The sequence below is a fragment of the Pyrgilauda ruficollis genome, unplaced genomic scaffold (assembly GCF_017590135.1).
Source record: "Pyrgilauda ruficollis isolate IOZ18807 unplaced genomic scaffold, ASM1759013v1 scaffold37, whole genome shotgun sequence".
In the NCBI taxonomy this organism is placed as follows: Eukaryota; Metazoa; Chordata; class Aves; order Passeriformes; family Passeridae; genus Pyrgilauda; species Pyrgilauda ruficollis.
In genome coordinates this window covers 8,732,285-8,747,777 of record NW_024525156.1, presented here as the reverse complement: position 1 = coordinate 8,747,777, position 15,493 = coordinate 8,732,285, and the positions used below count along the sequence as shown (strand labels likewise).

The following is a 15,493-nucleotide window of genomic DNA, read 5'->3' as shown; positions in this document are numbered from 1 at the left end:
ATGAAACTGTTACACAGAATCATTTTATTAATTAAGATTTTTTAATTTAGCAGCTCTATTGTTTCAGGGTAAGCTTGAAGAAATTCAACTTTTAATTATTTCATCTATAACTATCAGAAATAAGAAAAGAAACAAGGAAAGGAAAGAAAAGAAAAAATAATTGCATTGGAATATGGAGGTATCAGTGACCATGGAAAGTCTCAGTTGTAGGCGTGACATTTATTAATGCTTATTTATATATTGCATTACACAATTTATTCAGAGGACTTTAATCCTGGTTTTTTAGACCTTACTAGTCCTTTTGAAGAAATTTATATGAAAAAAAGAAGAAAAGATAGAATCCTTTGTCATTTTAAAAGTTAAGCAGCTTTCCAGAAATTATGTATTACTCACAATGCACCATATATAGCTTAGCAAATCAAAGATACAAGGCATACCTTTGCTCCAGCTTTGCTTTTTTTTAATTTTATTTATTTTTAACATTTGACATCCCCAGGACAATTCTTACTGTCTTATGCAGGACAGGCAGGTGTAAATCTTGCTGGGTTTCTTTCTAGGAAAAGAGATTTCTTATATGAAGGTCTCTGGATGTAATGTGGATTCAAAAATATATTAAGAACAACAGGTCAGCCTGTTCAGTGAAGGAAGGAAGCTGTGTGAAGGAGCAGTGCTGAATGACAGACATAGGGATCCCTGGAGTCTTGGACTGTGTGACAAAGCTTCACCAGCACAGATAAGGTTGCGGGGGTGTTGAAAATTAATAGAGACATAGCTGGTGTAGCTGGAGTGACAGAATCCTTGTCACGCATGCAGCAATAGGAAGAAAAGCCGTAGGAGGAAATCCATATTCAATTCACCTTCACAGAAGCAATCAAAGTATTTTGGCAGAAAGCTTCCTCCTGCCAGCAAACTAGTTTTTGAGGACTCTTTCAGCACAGCGTTCATTTGCACAACTATCTAAGATTAGTTGTGCAAATGAGCTTGGAACTTAAAAGCAATGCAATTAATCATTATTGTAAACTTGTACTCCTATTCCTTATTTAAAAGAATTACGATGTTTTTGTGGATTTTTTTCATCTGTGAATTTAGTAATTGGAGAATAATTTGGCTTCTTCTGACAGCTTGTGACTGACACTTTGCAGGGAGGAAAAAAAGGATTTTTTTATAGTTTTAAGAATAAACTCTTTGCTCTCATATTCTCAAGCCTTTCACTTTATTAATAAAGTTTGAGTGATTTAGCTTCTCATCATTTTGGTTGCTGCTTACACCTGAGAAAAATGGGAGATATTGAGGAAGATTTCCAGTAGAAGCAGAAAAATAAAAGTACTAAATGGGTGGTGATTCTTCCTCACATGACCAGAAGGAAAACAAACTGTTTGGCTTTTGACCATGCTGGCTACTAAACACCCTGTCATAGTGTGTGAGGTGAGTCACGACTTGTTTATTTATAGCCACGGCCAATCAAAGCCGACCGCTCTGAACTTCATTCAAGACCAGCAGCTCTTAGGATGTCTTGTAAACATTTGCTCTCTGAGCAAGGAGCATTCTTCCTGGCAGCGAGCAGCACAGGTGCCTAGCTGGTGGCTCCTAAAACACAAAACAGACTAGAAGATCATTGCCTGGATTATTATCTAGCTTGATAGAGAGAGACTTGAGAATTCCCTTTTACATCTGAAATGCCAGACAGTGAGGATCTGGGACAAGATGACAGGTACTGTACTTTGCTTGTGCTGGCCCTCCCGTGCAGTGCAGCGAGGACTGAGGCTTCATGAAATTAATCTGTGTGTGCTCCTGAGTGCTCTGCCTGAGATCAGTTTTCTCTGCGTTGTAACCGATCTTCTGCTTCTTGAGGGCTTTGCCTCTAATGCTAACCTTCTCAGGAGGGAAGTGGGAGTCAATGTCTGATAGAGGGTAAATGGAGCAGCTCTGGAGTACCTCGTAAACTGAAGGTGAAGGGAAGAAAATACTGTGTGGTTTCTATCTGGTCACTTTTTCCTTCAAAGCCTCAATATGTCAGGCATGGAAATAGTTTAGTTGGAGCCATGCTACTGACAGAACACTCATTTCTGTGAGATTGGGCACTGGGTCCCTTTAAGGTATGCCTGTCTTTCTGAAGTTCAGCTTTTATTTTAATTAGCTGATAAAACCAACAGTCAGGACAAAAAAAAAGTTATTGGATCCAAAACTTGATAACAATTTTCAAAATACTGTTTTTTCTCAAATATGATCCAACACATTTCTATGAAGTAAATGCCCTAATTAAATTTAGCCGAATAGTTTTTAATATAGATATTTGAAATGTAGATGTTATTGATATTTGGTTATGACAGAGTTTATAATCTAGATTTCTTAAAGTCCACACAGTTTTTCCATAGTCTTGATGCTAATCAAAATGTTGGCTCTACAATGGTGTTAATGAAATATTTGATGTTGTAAAAAGAGTATCAGTGCAGCATGTAGAAAGAGATGGGGGTTTTTTTTGGTTTTTGTTTTTTTTTTTTTTTTTTTTTTTTAGAAGTTAGTGAACAAAATGCCAGAATACAGAGGCAAATCTAAGAAATTAAGCAACTACAGGGATCAGAACTGGGCATTTCATTATTGCTTTGGGTTTGATTTCTTCTAGTTACATTTAAATCTAAAATTTAAATTTATGTGGATGTTTTTCCAGTATGTTTGTCAGAGCACTGTGAGATGAAACAGAGGAGATAGCTCTGGTTGTGTGTTGTAGAGCAACACTTTCAAGCACGGCCCCCTAACTGGATGAGCGTGGGTGAATGGATCCCCAGGGGCAATTGGGTCTCTGCAGGGGTGGGGTCACCTACACATTTCCGTTTGCAGGGATATCTGCGTTGTGCCCTATATATATATATGACATAGATTACAATTAATTGTAGTTGCAGGTAGCATTTCTTCTTCTCTTAAGGAAATGTTGACCCATTACTGATAATCACCAATGCGTTAATTGGTGTTTTTCAAAAAATGTTTGGTGAGATCTCCACTTTGTTCAATTGTTTATTTTTCAATAAAGAAAACCGGAAATATGTGTGACCCCTTAAAAAAAGTTTTCAGCTTTGTAATAATATCTAATTTATTTTGTTCATAATTCTTTCTCTATAAAGGCTTGCAGCAAGATTTGGCAGCTAAACAGAAGGCCTAAGACTCTAAGACCTCTTTTTCTATCAAAGTTGGGAGTTTTTGTTTAGGAAGAAAAAAGATGAGCTTTTCTAAAGCAGTAACCTGGAAAAACATAACAGAGCCTGCTCTGACCATTTATCATTTTTGAAGCTACCATTAAATTAACTGACCCTGATGTTCATCCCTCATCCTTTTGTGTCTTCCAATTTATTTTTCTGAAATTAATTTGCCTTTTTGTCTTGGTCATAACAAATAGGATATAACTGGAGAAGATTACTGAAGAAGTGCTAATGAGGCTTAGTGGAGGTCAGAATATTTTGGTCCAAGTTAAACAAGAGGAAATAGAAGGAGGATCTATGGGAGCTGTACAGGAGCAATTAATCTTAGAATTGCAAAGAAAGAAATTGTAATGTAAATGCACAGATAATGGTGTAATTTTAAGGGCACACTGAATCAAAGCTTCAGCTTGCATGCATTTAAGAAAGGAGAGCAGTAGTATTTTAGTGGAAGGTGCAGAATGAACTTTGATCCCTGATTGGTTTCAGCACACTGCCCTCCTTGTAGGCCCTGCTCAGATGCACATACTTCTTACATCCTCTCTCCAAGTTCATGTCCTACTTCAGAAAATATGTAAAGTTGTGTCACAAGTGTATTTCATGAACATGGTTACATCACATTAAATATGTGGCATTGGTCAATACTCTGTTAGTCATACTGTGAATTAAAATGAAAAATAAGCAAGGGAACAGATGCACAAATACTTCTTAGTAAGGCTAGCCAAAAAGTGAAGAGTTGTGAAGAGCAGGTACACACTCTTATATTTTCTGTTGTGTTTTGGCACATGATCATGGCTGGTAACAGATGAAGAACAGTGAGGAAATACATGGCCACAGGTAGAGAATTGAAAACAATTTAGCATACGAAGATATTTTCCCTCAGTAATTCTTTATCATTGGGTCAACTGTAAGACAGTATAATTTTTATTTTTTTTAAACTGACTTTTTATGAGGAATCTAATGTTAGTCAAGAATGTATAAAAGACACTGAATATTGGTCCTGAAGTGGTGGAAACACTTTAGGAACTCTCAGTAATGCATCGGAGTAGTGAGTGATGACCTACTTGTACAAAATACATTAAAATCCATGGAAAAGAGTCGAAATGAACTTGTGCACAGAAAAAGTTACAGTCATCTTGTTGGTAACACAGAAAGTAATTTTAAAAAATATTCTTTGGCACTTGAAAATACAGGGGTTTTTTACTTTTTTTTTTTTTTTTTTTTTTTTTTTTGTGCAGCTGTTCTGCACTTCAGGGAATACTAAGCTCGTCTTTCCTAGCTGTTTGACTTTGAAAGGCCTAGAGCTAGGAATATCCCAGCTGAAGAATATGGAGGCTGTGAAGGAGGAAAATAAATTTGTGAAAAAGCACAAAAAGAGTTGTATTTGCAAGAGAAAAGTAATTCCTAAAGAACTGCTTCCAGCAGCTGGGCAGATCTGTTTAAAGTTCTCCAAATTGAACTTTATGGTCTTGTTGCTTAGTAAGGAGTTTCCTTACTTTTTCTGAACAAAAATATCCCTTTTGTGTTTGTACAAATGGGAACCTGACCTGAAAAGATCCCAGCCCTTGGACCACCAAGGGCAATAGTACACAGTAAACACCATTATAGTCTTTGCTAAACAGAAGGCAAGTCAATAATAGTATTCACATGGCACTGAAAGACTCGTTCTCATGCAAAGAGACATTAAAAAATATCTTAATAACTTAAGTCATGAATTTAGACTAATGGCACTGGACTGTCAGATCGCGCTTTGAATGACCTCGAACTGCAGTAGGAGCTGGTGTTCTCCTCAGGGGAGCTGGGCAGGAGGAGCACAGGTCAGAGGAAGGGTTTCCTGTGGGAGCTGCCCTGCAAGTCTGCTCACCAGAGTCCGCCCACAGGAGCTCTGCCCTGAAATGCCCCAATTTAGCTGGAGTGTATTTTTTTTGTCTTAGCGGGACATTCAGCAAAAAGTGACAACATTTAATACTGTCTGCTGTATTGAGGAGCTTGTATGCTGGGATCACCTTCAGAAAAATCTAGAATTAACCAGTTTGTGTTCAGTCAGCTGAAGAAATGCAATGCAGCTCCTTATTAAGACTTCATAAGATGACTGATGCATTATACCTGAATAGAGGAGATGAACATATGCCCTCCAAAAAAAATCTTGTTAGTAATGGGTCATTTTTTAAATTTAAACAATCTGTTGGACAATATGAATTCCCATGTCTCTTTGCAGAACACTTCAGTGTATTTTTATAATAATAAGTTTGCCTTAATTTTCAGAAAACTTTGTTCTTGACTATTAATATAAGCAAAAAAAAAACTACCTTAATTTATTGAATTGGTATTGTTGAGCAGGACACCAGTGGTAAAATGTTCCCATGTCAGTTGAAGAGAAGAAAATATAATTATGGCTTTGGTTTAACACTCTGTTCAAGGAGTATATAGAGTCAGGGATGAAAGGTTGCTTGTTTGTCACATGGCCCTGCCACTCTGCTATGCAGTCCAGTGGGAAAGGCACATCAAATGCTGATGATTTAAACATATTTCTTGTACAGTAATATTACAAAAAATCATCTTGGTCAGGAAGTAAAAGGGGGAAAGCTGTGAAATAAGATTTTTTTCAACTTTTTATTCCACACCTTCCCTTGGGAAAAAAACAAAACAGGAACAGCAAATTGGACAGATGCACTGTTAATAAAAAGCACAAAATTGAAGTGTCAATTGCAGATAGACAAGGCTGGGAAGAAAACACTTGAAGAGTTTGAAAAGCAGTGTTACGTAGTATAACACAATTCATTTAGTTCTTATAAACAATGTATTTGAAGTACTGCAGGTATGATAATTAAAGGAGATTTTTGGATTGGGAATTATTAGCTACTCTTTAAGGCTGATAACTCATTCTCCAGCTTCAATTTAAAAATGAGGTCTCTATATCTTAGAGATTCCAAGGGTGCCAAAGCCTCAACATTGAAGGGATGGTCAAATGTGATTTGTTAAAGATTGTTAGCCACAGTACCACGTATTAGTGAGCCTAAATCTGTGCAGCACCTGTGGATTAGCAATGGGAGATATGATGCATATGGATATCTACAAGCTGAAGAGGTTTCTGTTAGAAAAGTTTTGCAGTATTTGGAGCAAAAAGGTTGTAGATGAAAATTCTCTGTGAAGTGTAAGAATGAAGTATATTATATAGTAGATGCTTCCTGGTTTTGCTTTTTCTTTTGTGTAAGTCTTTGATGCAAGGACGATTTTACATGGTATCCCAGTGACTCAGCTAAATTGCAGGTCTTGTTAACTTGGTCATGACCACATGACACAAATACAATTATTTTAGTATACTTAATGATTGCATAGGATCCAAAAGTGGCACAGGATAGAGCCCAGTTCTACATGGTCACCTTTAAAATTAGTCACATAGGTCATTAGGATGCTGTGCTGTGAGTTTAGTAGCGCTGGCCATTCTGTCTTTGCACATAGTGCACATAACATTCACAAATGTTTTACATTTTGTGTCTATAAGGCTAATCAATAGTGCATTGTGTTCCACCACAGTTCAGTAGTAGCTTTCAGAGGTTTTGCCATTGGTACTTTAATATACTTAACTGTGAAATTTCCTTTTAACACTGTTTTATATTTTAGAAAGAGAAAGGGGTGTTTATTTTCATTTTCAGTATATGTCCTCCTGAAGTTTCTATGTAAATAAAAACTTTACACAAACTTTTTAGTCTAGATACTATTTTAAATCCCTTATCTCTGTACCTTAATAATTTAGAAGAAAAATTTTAAAACCTACTTTTTTGTATAGGTCTTCAGGTATAAAATGTTTGCTTCAGAGAAAAACTGTATCATTATAATCACTCCCTTCTGTGCTGTGGTGACTTCTTTCTTACAGCAGAAACCTGTGAAAGCTCTGAAAAGGTAGACCTGCTTGACTGGGGTTTGCTAACAGTTTACACCCTGGAATTCATTTGATTAATTTTCATTATGAACTGGTTGCTTATTTGTCCTTTGATATTTAGATCTCTTACAGCTGCATGATTCTATAGGTTCTATATATTACCTTTTTAAAAACTCCCAGATAGCCATATTACCTATATTTTTTATTTACATATCTTTGGGAATGTAACTTTCGGTTCTTCCACCTTGACTACTACATTCCAAGTTACCCTGAAAATTACAGAGTGCACAGGCTACAAATGTGTGTGGTTACAGTTGGGAAATCAGGAGGATTTAGAAGCTCTATAATTACAAACTCTGTGTTTATGTGGGTGCAGTCCTTCCGATCCACCACATCATGGTGTTCTCTTGTCACTGCTGCAGTTCTGAGTAGCGTATCTGCATGAAGATACATAGAAAACTGTGTGCACATAATTCAAAACAATCCAGCACATCACGAAGAGATCTTTAAACCAGTAACATGAGATCTGCTGACCTTTCTGAGAGAAATGTGATGGGGCTTTGCTTGAACAGATGTCTAGCTACGAAATGGGAGCATGACACCATCAGTCATTTTTAGTGAATGTAATGCCACTGTCTTTTCTGGCCAAGGTTTGTGAGTGTGATCAGTGGAAGCGTCTGGGTGGTAGAGTGTTTTGGGTAGGGTTTTTTTTTGCAATTACTAGGCAACAGTTTATATATTTGCTCAGTTATAGAAATGATGCAATAGGCAGTCAGAAGGATGTGAGTAATTTATTTTTTCTGAACGCCCTCAACCTTATTGACGGTAGTTTTAGAATGGAAGTGTAGCACTGTATATCAAACCAAGAATAAGTGATGGGAGCATAAAATATTATTCTTTCTAAATAACCCACAAAAGCCTTTGAAAGTAGTCAGCATTGGCTGCTTATCCCCAGAGGAGCATGGACAGCAGTCCCCAAAGCTGTTTTGGCAGGAAATACAGGGTTCGCATTTAAGTAATGTACTAATACTATGCTGAAATAGATTTATATTCTTGGTTGAGTTATCTCATAGTCAGGCACTCCACATTCATCGTCTACATCACTTCACATGTCTTCTTTTTCCCTTTTTATCTTTAAATGTGACCATTGGAAAATTAATTTCTCTGGAGTATGCATCATTGTGTGCCTGTTTCCTTTTGATCTAATGCAAGTTTCATAGTTACCTCTGTTTTTACAGGGCCATGAAATAACCTCTCTGTCTTTGTGTATGTACATTATATGTTGTACATACAACTATATGATGTACCTCCTTTCTTTCTCACTCCCCCTTCACCAGGATCTGTTGCTTCCCCCTTGCTCTAACCCTCTGGACTGTGGGTAACACTGCTATTTAAGTTTGCTCAGGGTAAAAAGACAGGAAAGATAGATATCACCAAGGCTGGTGGTTGTTGGGAGGTGTGAACAAGAATGTCAGCATGTGCATCTGGTGATCACACCGAAGATCAGCAAGCTGACTTTCTTACACCTCTAATTGCCTAGATCAAAATAAGGCTTCAAAATAGTCCCTGGTGTTCCTTGTAAAATAGAAAATTGTAGCTATTATAGAGCTAACAAAGGTGTCTTATGACTTCTTGTGGCCTAGAAGGGACTGCCAAGTACTCTTTTGTGGAGTTCAGTAGTGTCTTTGCAAAGTTTTGAAGCAAATTTCACCTGTACCATCCACTCCTCTTGCTTGTCATCTTGTCCAGGTACCACATGTGGACCACAGGGCCAAAGCATATAGCAAGATATTTTATCTGCACTGCGGCTCATGCTTTCAAAAAGTTGGCTAAAGAAAGCATCACTATCACCAAGGAAGGCAACTGCAGAGAACTTTCCCTGCAAATGTGCACTTTTTCTTCATAATTAGCATTTTTGTTTTTGAATTGTTACTAGTTATCCCATTGTGCCTTGTTGTAGCTCCTTCTCTTTAATCTATATTGTCTTTATATTAGTGGTGAAAATAGTTTGCATTTTTATTGTACTTTCTGCTTTTGTCTTTCCCCCCTCTGTTTTTGCTATCAGCTTAAAATTATTAAAGTGAGTATCTACAGTTGTCCTAGGTATTTTAAAGCTGTAATTTGATAGCAGGCATCAGGCCTGTTCATTTTTTCTTTGTGCTTCCACAAAGTTCTACTTTGATTGTCAACAATTTCAAAAAAAGGGTAGGAGTAAAAGTTTGTAAAAGGATTTTATTATTCAGAGCACTGTCGTAATAGTAGTTTTCAGTAATGGAATAAATGGGCAGCTCTTAAAATACTTATTATTAATGCTATAGAATGGTTTACAGAAGGTGGAAGCAGTGTTTCTTTAGGGGAAGTAGCCTATCCATAAAAATTCAGTTCCTGTAGGCCAAAATCCTTGCGTAATACTTTCCCAAAGCCACTAATTATCAGAGATTATGGAAATTGAAATCTCTGCTGTGGGTGGGGTGCAGACAGAAAGTTCTGTGCAATGTTGCTCATCCCTCCAGCTGGGTTCCTGCAGTGATCTCTATGAGTTATGTTATGGTTTTATTTGCATCCTCTGTCACAGACAAATATCTGCATTCAGTGCCTTGCGTGGCTGGGAAATTGCCAAAGTCACCTAGTCCCAGACACAGGGTTCTTATCCTATGCATTTCAGGTGTGCTATTTTAAATAAATATTTCAATGTTTGTTTTCCTCAAAGGGGAGGAAATGCCCCTCACCCTATTTTGTAGTGTAAGAGGAAATCATACCACTGCAACACCATAAATACTATAATGCAGTCAGGAATAGGGCACCGGTTTGGGGGTTCGGACTTTATTGAGCCTTACCCCGTGGCTGAAGCCGCTGTTTGGTGCAGGTGGCGGTGCCCGGGCAGTGGGGCTCTGTCCCCGCCGTGTCCCCCCCGCCCCTCCCGTCCCTGGCTGCTCCCCGCGGCTGTGCCACCACCTCGTGGCGAACGAGGACAGCCGGGAGGCAGGGAAGGGTCTCAGCGGAGCATTTTTGACCGAAATCGTGCCTTTTTACAAAAGCGAAGCTGCGGAGACCGTGTGCCGCTGATAGGAGTTGGGTTTGATCTGACCATCTGTGTGTCTCCTGGTGGCTGTGCACCGACCCGTGTACAGTCATTTTTTCATAATGTAGATTTTTATTTATCTTGTAATTCGATCTACTTGTGACAAAATGTTTACTGTTACTGCATTAGACATGTAATGGGTTATATATCTCAGTGAAATGGCCAGAGGTGCTCATGGCTGCCTTGCATTCACTGTGATCAAAGCTGTGTGTACTCAGAAGTACATTATGCGAAAAGTAACTCAATAAAGCTGGTGTAGAATTGACTTCAGATTCTCAGTGTTTGCACGGTGGTTCGTCCATTCTTTGCACCAGTTTGACTTGACACTGACTGGCCTGTGCATGTCTTTATTTTGACCTCAGTGTTTGCACGGTGGTTCGTCCATTCTTTGCACCAGTTTGACTTGACAAACTGTGCATGTCTTTATTTTGATTTGTTGTTTCATAAAACAGCTTTGTTGTAGACGCTCTGTTTACTCCACAAAAGTATATGATGTGATATTTTAAGCCCAATATTGGATAAACTGATCAGCCCCAAATGTGATAGACCCATATGCTGTCCCATGGTTTTCTGAATGTTCTTTAGTAGAGGTTTTTTTTGAAGGGGTTGGTATTTTATTAAAAGTACTGAACAGTCATAAGCTTTAGAAACAGTCCTTTCAGTATAATAGAAAAACTAAAATTCAGTAGGAAAATTTATGTAAACATCAAGACTCCAAGAGCAATTTCTTTTTTTCTAGGTTGGGTAGCAATTTCATCATCATAGTTTGCAGAACAAAATAAAAAATAGGAAAAAAAAAGCACAAGGATTATATGCATAAAATAAAATGTATTAATATGTGTGGCCATCTTGTGGCAATAAAAAGTACTGTGGTATATTTTTTAAAGAAAAAATAATATTAAAAAACAAGTTTGGGGTCAATTGCTTGATTTAGATGACAACTGTGCCTTCAACTCAATGTCTTCATATGACAAGAATGAATAAGCAGTAATTTTTTACAGATTGAAAACTGCTACTACTGAACAGATTAACTTTTTTTACTTAAAAAGATTGTATTAGCTCAACATAAAATACATAGAAACAAGCACAAGTGTCTCTAGCATAGCAACAGCCATTGGCTTGCCAGAGGCTAAGACTTTACATGATGTTTTCAACCAGTTTCAACTTCCATATGAGCTGTAAACAAAGTTGGGTATTTTTGTTTGTTTTACTCAGCTGGAGAGTCACCGATTCCAGTCAAGACTACAGACCCAGAATAAATCAGTGCATTTCAGAAACACTGATGAATTTATTTGTATTTCTTCAAGAAATGTCCCACTTTAAGGAACAAAACCCTGGCAAGGTAAGCACTCCCCAGTAAGATTAACAGTTCTATATGATTTAATTAAAAGTTGAGATAGATTTAGAAAAAAAAACCAAGTGAAAAAGTAAAAAAAGAGAAAAAAAAGTACATTCTGACACATTCAGTCATGAGTTTCTGCTAACTTTTTTTTTTTTTTTTTTTTTTTTCTGTGAAGAATATGGGGAGGTAGTCAGTGGGAAAAGCTGTTCACAGTAAACTTTATGGCAATACAGTCCATCCCCTTACAGCTGTTGGAACATCACCAGTTATTCCATGGACTTTTTAAAGGAAATTGGAAATTTAAAACACCACAATTCAACTACAATTTAATAAAAACTTGAAAAAGCAAAGAAGTAGATAGGCATGTTCTTAAACATTTTTTTTCTCAAATAACTGTAGTTTTCAGGAGTAACTACATGAAGAGAGTTCCTCATACTTTATTGTGGCAATTTTTCTTCTATACACTAATATTTGGTGATTTTCCCTTTTTTTACTGGAAAGACTGAGCTGGAGAACCCAGCTCATGAAGAGGCAAGCAAAAGTAAGGCTTTTTTTTTCTACAAGCTGGAAGAATATCATTATTTAGTTCTAATCAAAGATGAAGCAGGGTTTTTTTCCCAAAGAGAAATATAAATAAAGTAAATATATATTATGATTAAATTTTTTTATTTGTATTGCTAAATACAAGTTAAAAGAAGCCTACAAGACTTTTTCTCCTCTTTTAATTTCTCTTAATTTTGCCAGAAAATCTTTCCTGAAAACAGGCCATTCAGAATTAGCAAATAGAAAGTATGTAGTACCACACTCAAATATTAGCAGTTTAGGCTGAAAATACAGATGAGTAACTGGATGAAATATATGAATATTATAGAAGAATGAAAATTATGTAGAAAAAATAAATTATATAAAGAGCAGTTGTATGTTTGGACAATAAAGTTATATTTAAAATAAGTTTATAATGAAGTAAGGAAATGTGGTATCAGTAATGTGGTAATATGACAGTAACTGTATATTGAGAGATATCTAATACTAATTTAGAAAATACAATTTTGATAGCATGTTTTCCCTTCTTTTCCCTGACCTCATTCTCTAAGCCATGCCATTATTATTTTACTGCTATAATTAGAAGCAAATTAGGCAGTAATGCTGTGTGCAAGATTTCTGTGAATTAACCATTTTATTGCAATTCAGCTCCAAAAGCAAATGGATCCTTTCTGCAGACTTTCAACAGATCAGTTGAGCACTGTGCAGTTGTGAAAAATGCACTGTTATGCCTCAGTCACCACGAAGGCCAAATATCAAATATTTTGTTGAGAATTTGGCTCAGCCGTGTCATTAACAGGGTGCTAGAGCAGACAACAAGCATCAAGAGATTGCTTGCCAGCATGTGAGAGAAAACAGTTTCACAAAGTAACACAACTGGAAAGAGAGCTGTAGCTGGAGGAAGGATGTTTTGCTTTTATACATATGCAGCAAGCATGCATTGTAATATTGCAATTAGTGAGTTGGGTTTTATCCTGCATATAAATTGTCCAGCCTATTTTCACGCCATGAAGGTATAATTTCTAGTAATTTTAGCAATAAACATGATCTTGTTAAAGCTTTACAGTAAATGAATAAAAATAGCATGTTTTTATGGTAGAAGAGGGGATGAATCCCTAATTATCCAAAATGGACTGTTTGATGCTTAGTTTCACCAGAAGTGTTAAAAGTAATACCCAGTTTTGAAAAACAAACATCAATTTTGCACTGCATTCTAGATTTCATTAGCATGCAACATCTTCCTTTTGCAAAATGATCTAATCATTTAAGTGAAAGTGTTAATGGTGTATTTTAATGTTTTTGCCAGTTTTGCCTACTAGTCTGCAGCATATGTACGTTTTTCACTGTCTTGGGAAGTTACATTCCTGGAATTGTCCTCTCCTATGTCTTGTGTAAGTATGGTCTCTTTTCCAGTCATGATTTGTGTATGTGTGTACTGTTCATTATTTGGTCTCTGTGTAAGGACTGTTTATTTATTTGTTTATATACCTGTTTACACACTCGTGCAAGTTTGCAGAAGACACCAGTCTCTGTGGTGTACTTGACAAGTCTGAGGGACAGGATGCCATGCAGAGAGACCTGGACAAGCTTGAGAAGTGGGCCCATGAGAACCTCATGAGGTTTAGCAAGACCAAGTGCAAGGTGCTGCACCTGGATCAGGGTAAACCCTGGTATCAAACCAGGCTGGGAGGGATGAACAGATCCAGAGCAGCCCTGCCCAGAAGGACTTGGGGGTGCTGGAATGGCTGGACATGACCCAGCCATGGGCACTGACAGCCCAGAAACCAAACGTGTCCTGGGCTGCATCCAAAGCAGCGTGGGCAGCAGGGGAGGGAGGGGATTCTGTCCCTCTGCTCTGGTGACACCTCACCTGGAGTGCTGGGGGTCCCCAGCACAGAAAGGACATGGACCTGTTGAGTCCAAAGGCGGGGACATGGAGATTATCAGAGGGCCCTAGCACCTCTCCTATAAAAATAGCCTGAGCAAGCTGGGGATGTTTAGCCTGGAGAAGAGAACACTCTGGGGAGAGGCTTTTGAGTTCCTAAAGAGGGCTTTCAAGAAAGCTGGGGACAAACACTTGAGCAGTGCCTGCTGCAATAGCAGAAGAGGTGATGGTTTTAAACTGAAGGAGGGTCAATTTAGGTTAGATATAAAAAAGAATTTTCTTAGAATTTTTTGTCATATGGTAGTCAGCTTACAAGCTTTTTCAGTGTGTTGATTCTGGCACAATGTTGCATAATCACTTTTGTCAAAGTTGAGATATCAAAATCAGACTAAATCAAGGTAATGATAGATGTTATAATGACCATAAATCGTGTCTTACTGATAGTAAAAAGGTGTCAGTTGGTATGAATATATGGTATTTTCTGTGATTAGTAGGAATAGCTCCTGAAAACTGGATTTTACCTTAAAAGTGTCTGACATGGGCATTTCACAATGCATTTTTATGTAAAACTAACTGTATTATGTAAAGTTAGTCATTATCTTATGCAAAGGCATTGTTTCAGCTTTCTGAGTAACTTCTTGTACAGCAATATTTCAATACCATTTTTTCTCTGTCTTCATTTTTATCACAGTATTGTGTGCCTTTTTATGTCCCTTCCTTAAGTGCAATGAATTTGGACAGAAACTGTGCAGCAAAATAAAGGCTGTTGTGATGAAACTAGATTTTGGAATAGTGGAATATATCAACCAGAAGAAAAAAGAGAGATCTGGTGAGTAGTTAATTATAGTCTTATATATTATTATAAAATATTATTGTACTTCTGTATGCAGAGCATTTTATTCACCTTGCAGAAAGTTTGGTTTGTCCTGAGAAGCCAACTGTAGAGATATTAATTGCTTTGAACCTGGCTACTGTTATTAGCTTTATAAGGAGTGACAATTTATGTCAAGTGTCTGGGTATGATAATAAAAAAATTATTACTTCATGAAAAGAAACAAGGCAGGTTCTTTGTATGTGATTAGATGTACTGTTTATAAGTTTTCAGAAAAAAAAACTACTTGCTGTAAGCTTGCAATGCTTATCTCTCTTTAGATAAGGCAAACTTACCCAGCAGAGAGACTCATTCAAGAGTCTCAAAATAAGTACAGAATTTTCAGTAAGAAACAAAACTCTATTCCTGTATCTAAATCTGCCTTGGTTTAACTCCCTCCAGCCAAAAAAATAATGTTTTCTTCTCCAAATATTCCAAAAGCATATAAGAATTGCCACAGGATAGCAGCTACAAATTAACCCAAGTTTCTATGTGGAAAGGGGAGGAATCAGCTTAAAACAAATCTTGCCTATCTCATCCAATATCTTTGTAATAGTGGAAACTTTTAGATGTTAAGCAATAAAGCTATTTCAAGGAAAATCTGTATATGAACAGTGTTAGTTTGTTTCTTGTGTGTGCTCCAGTTTTGGTAATTAAACCTTTGTAGTGTAGTCACAGGACTTGTAGGTAGCCTAT

General features: G+C 37.1%; 1 protein-coding gene across 2 annotated transcripts in view; it reads left to right on the top strand.

Annotated features, from left to right (window-relative positions):
• Positions 1 to 15,493, top strand: part of RETREG1 (reticulophagy regulator 1) — a 64,687-nt gene that overhangs the window by 39,732 nt on the left and 9,462 nt on the right. The window contains exons 1-4 of one of the 2 annotated variants that reach the window (XM_041475959.1): positions 1,475 to 1,711; positions 11,372 to 11,498; positions 13,348 to 13,432; positions 14,618 to 14,755. In XM_041475959.1, the coding sequence (XP_041331893.1) occupies positions 1,677 to 1,711; positions 11,372 to 11,498; positions 13,348 to 13,432; positions 14,618 to 14,755 (385 nt within the window). In that variant the 5' untranslated portion in view covers positions 1,475 to 1,676. Of the gene's footprint in view, positions 1 to 1,474; positions 1,712 to 11,371; positions 11,499 to 13,347; positions 13,433 to 14,617; positions 14,756 to 15,493 lie in introns of those variants that run through there. The other variant, XM_041475960.1, reaches the window with a different exon arrangement.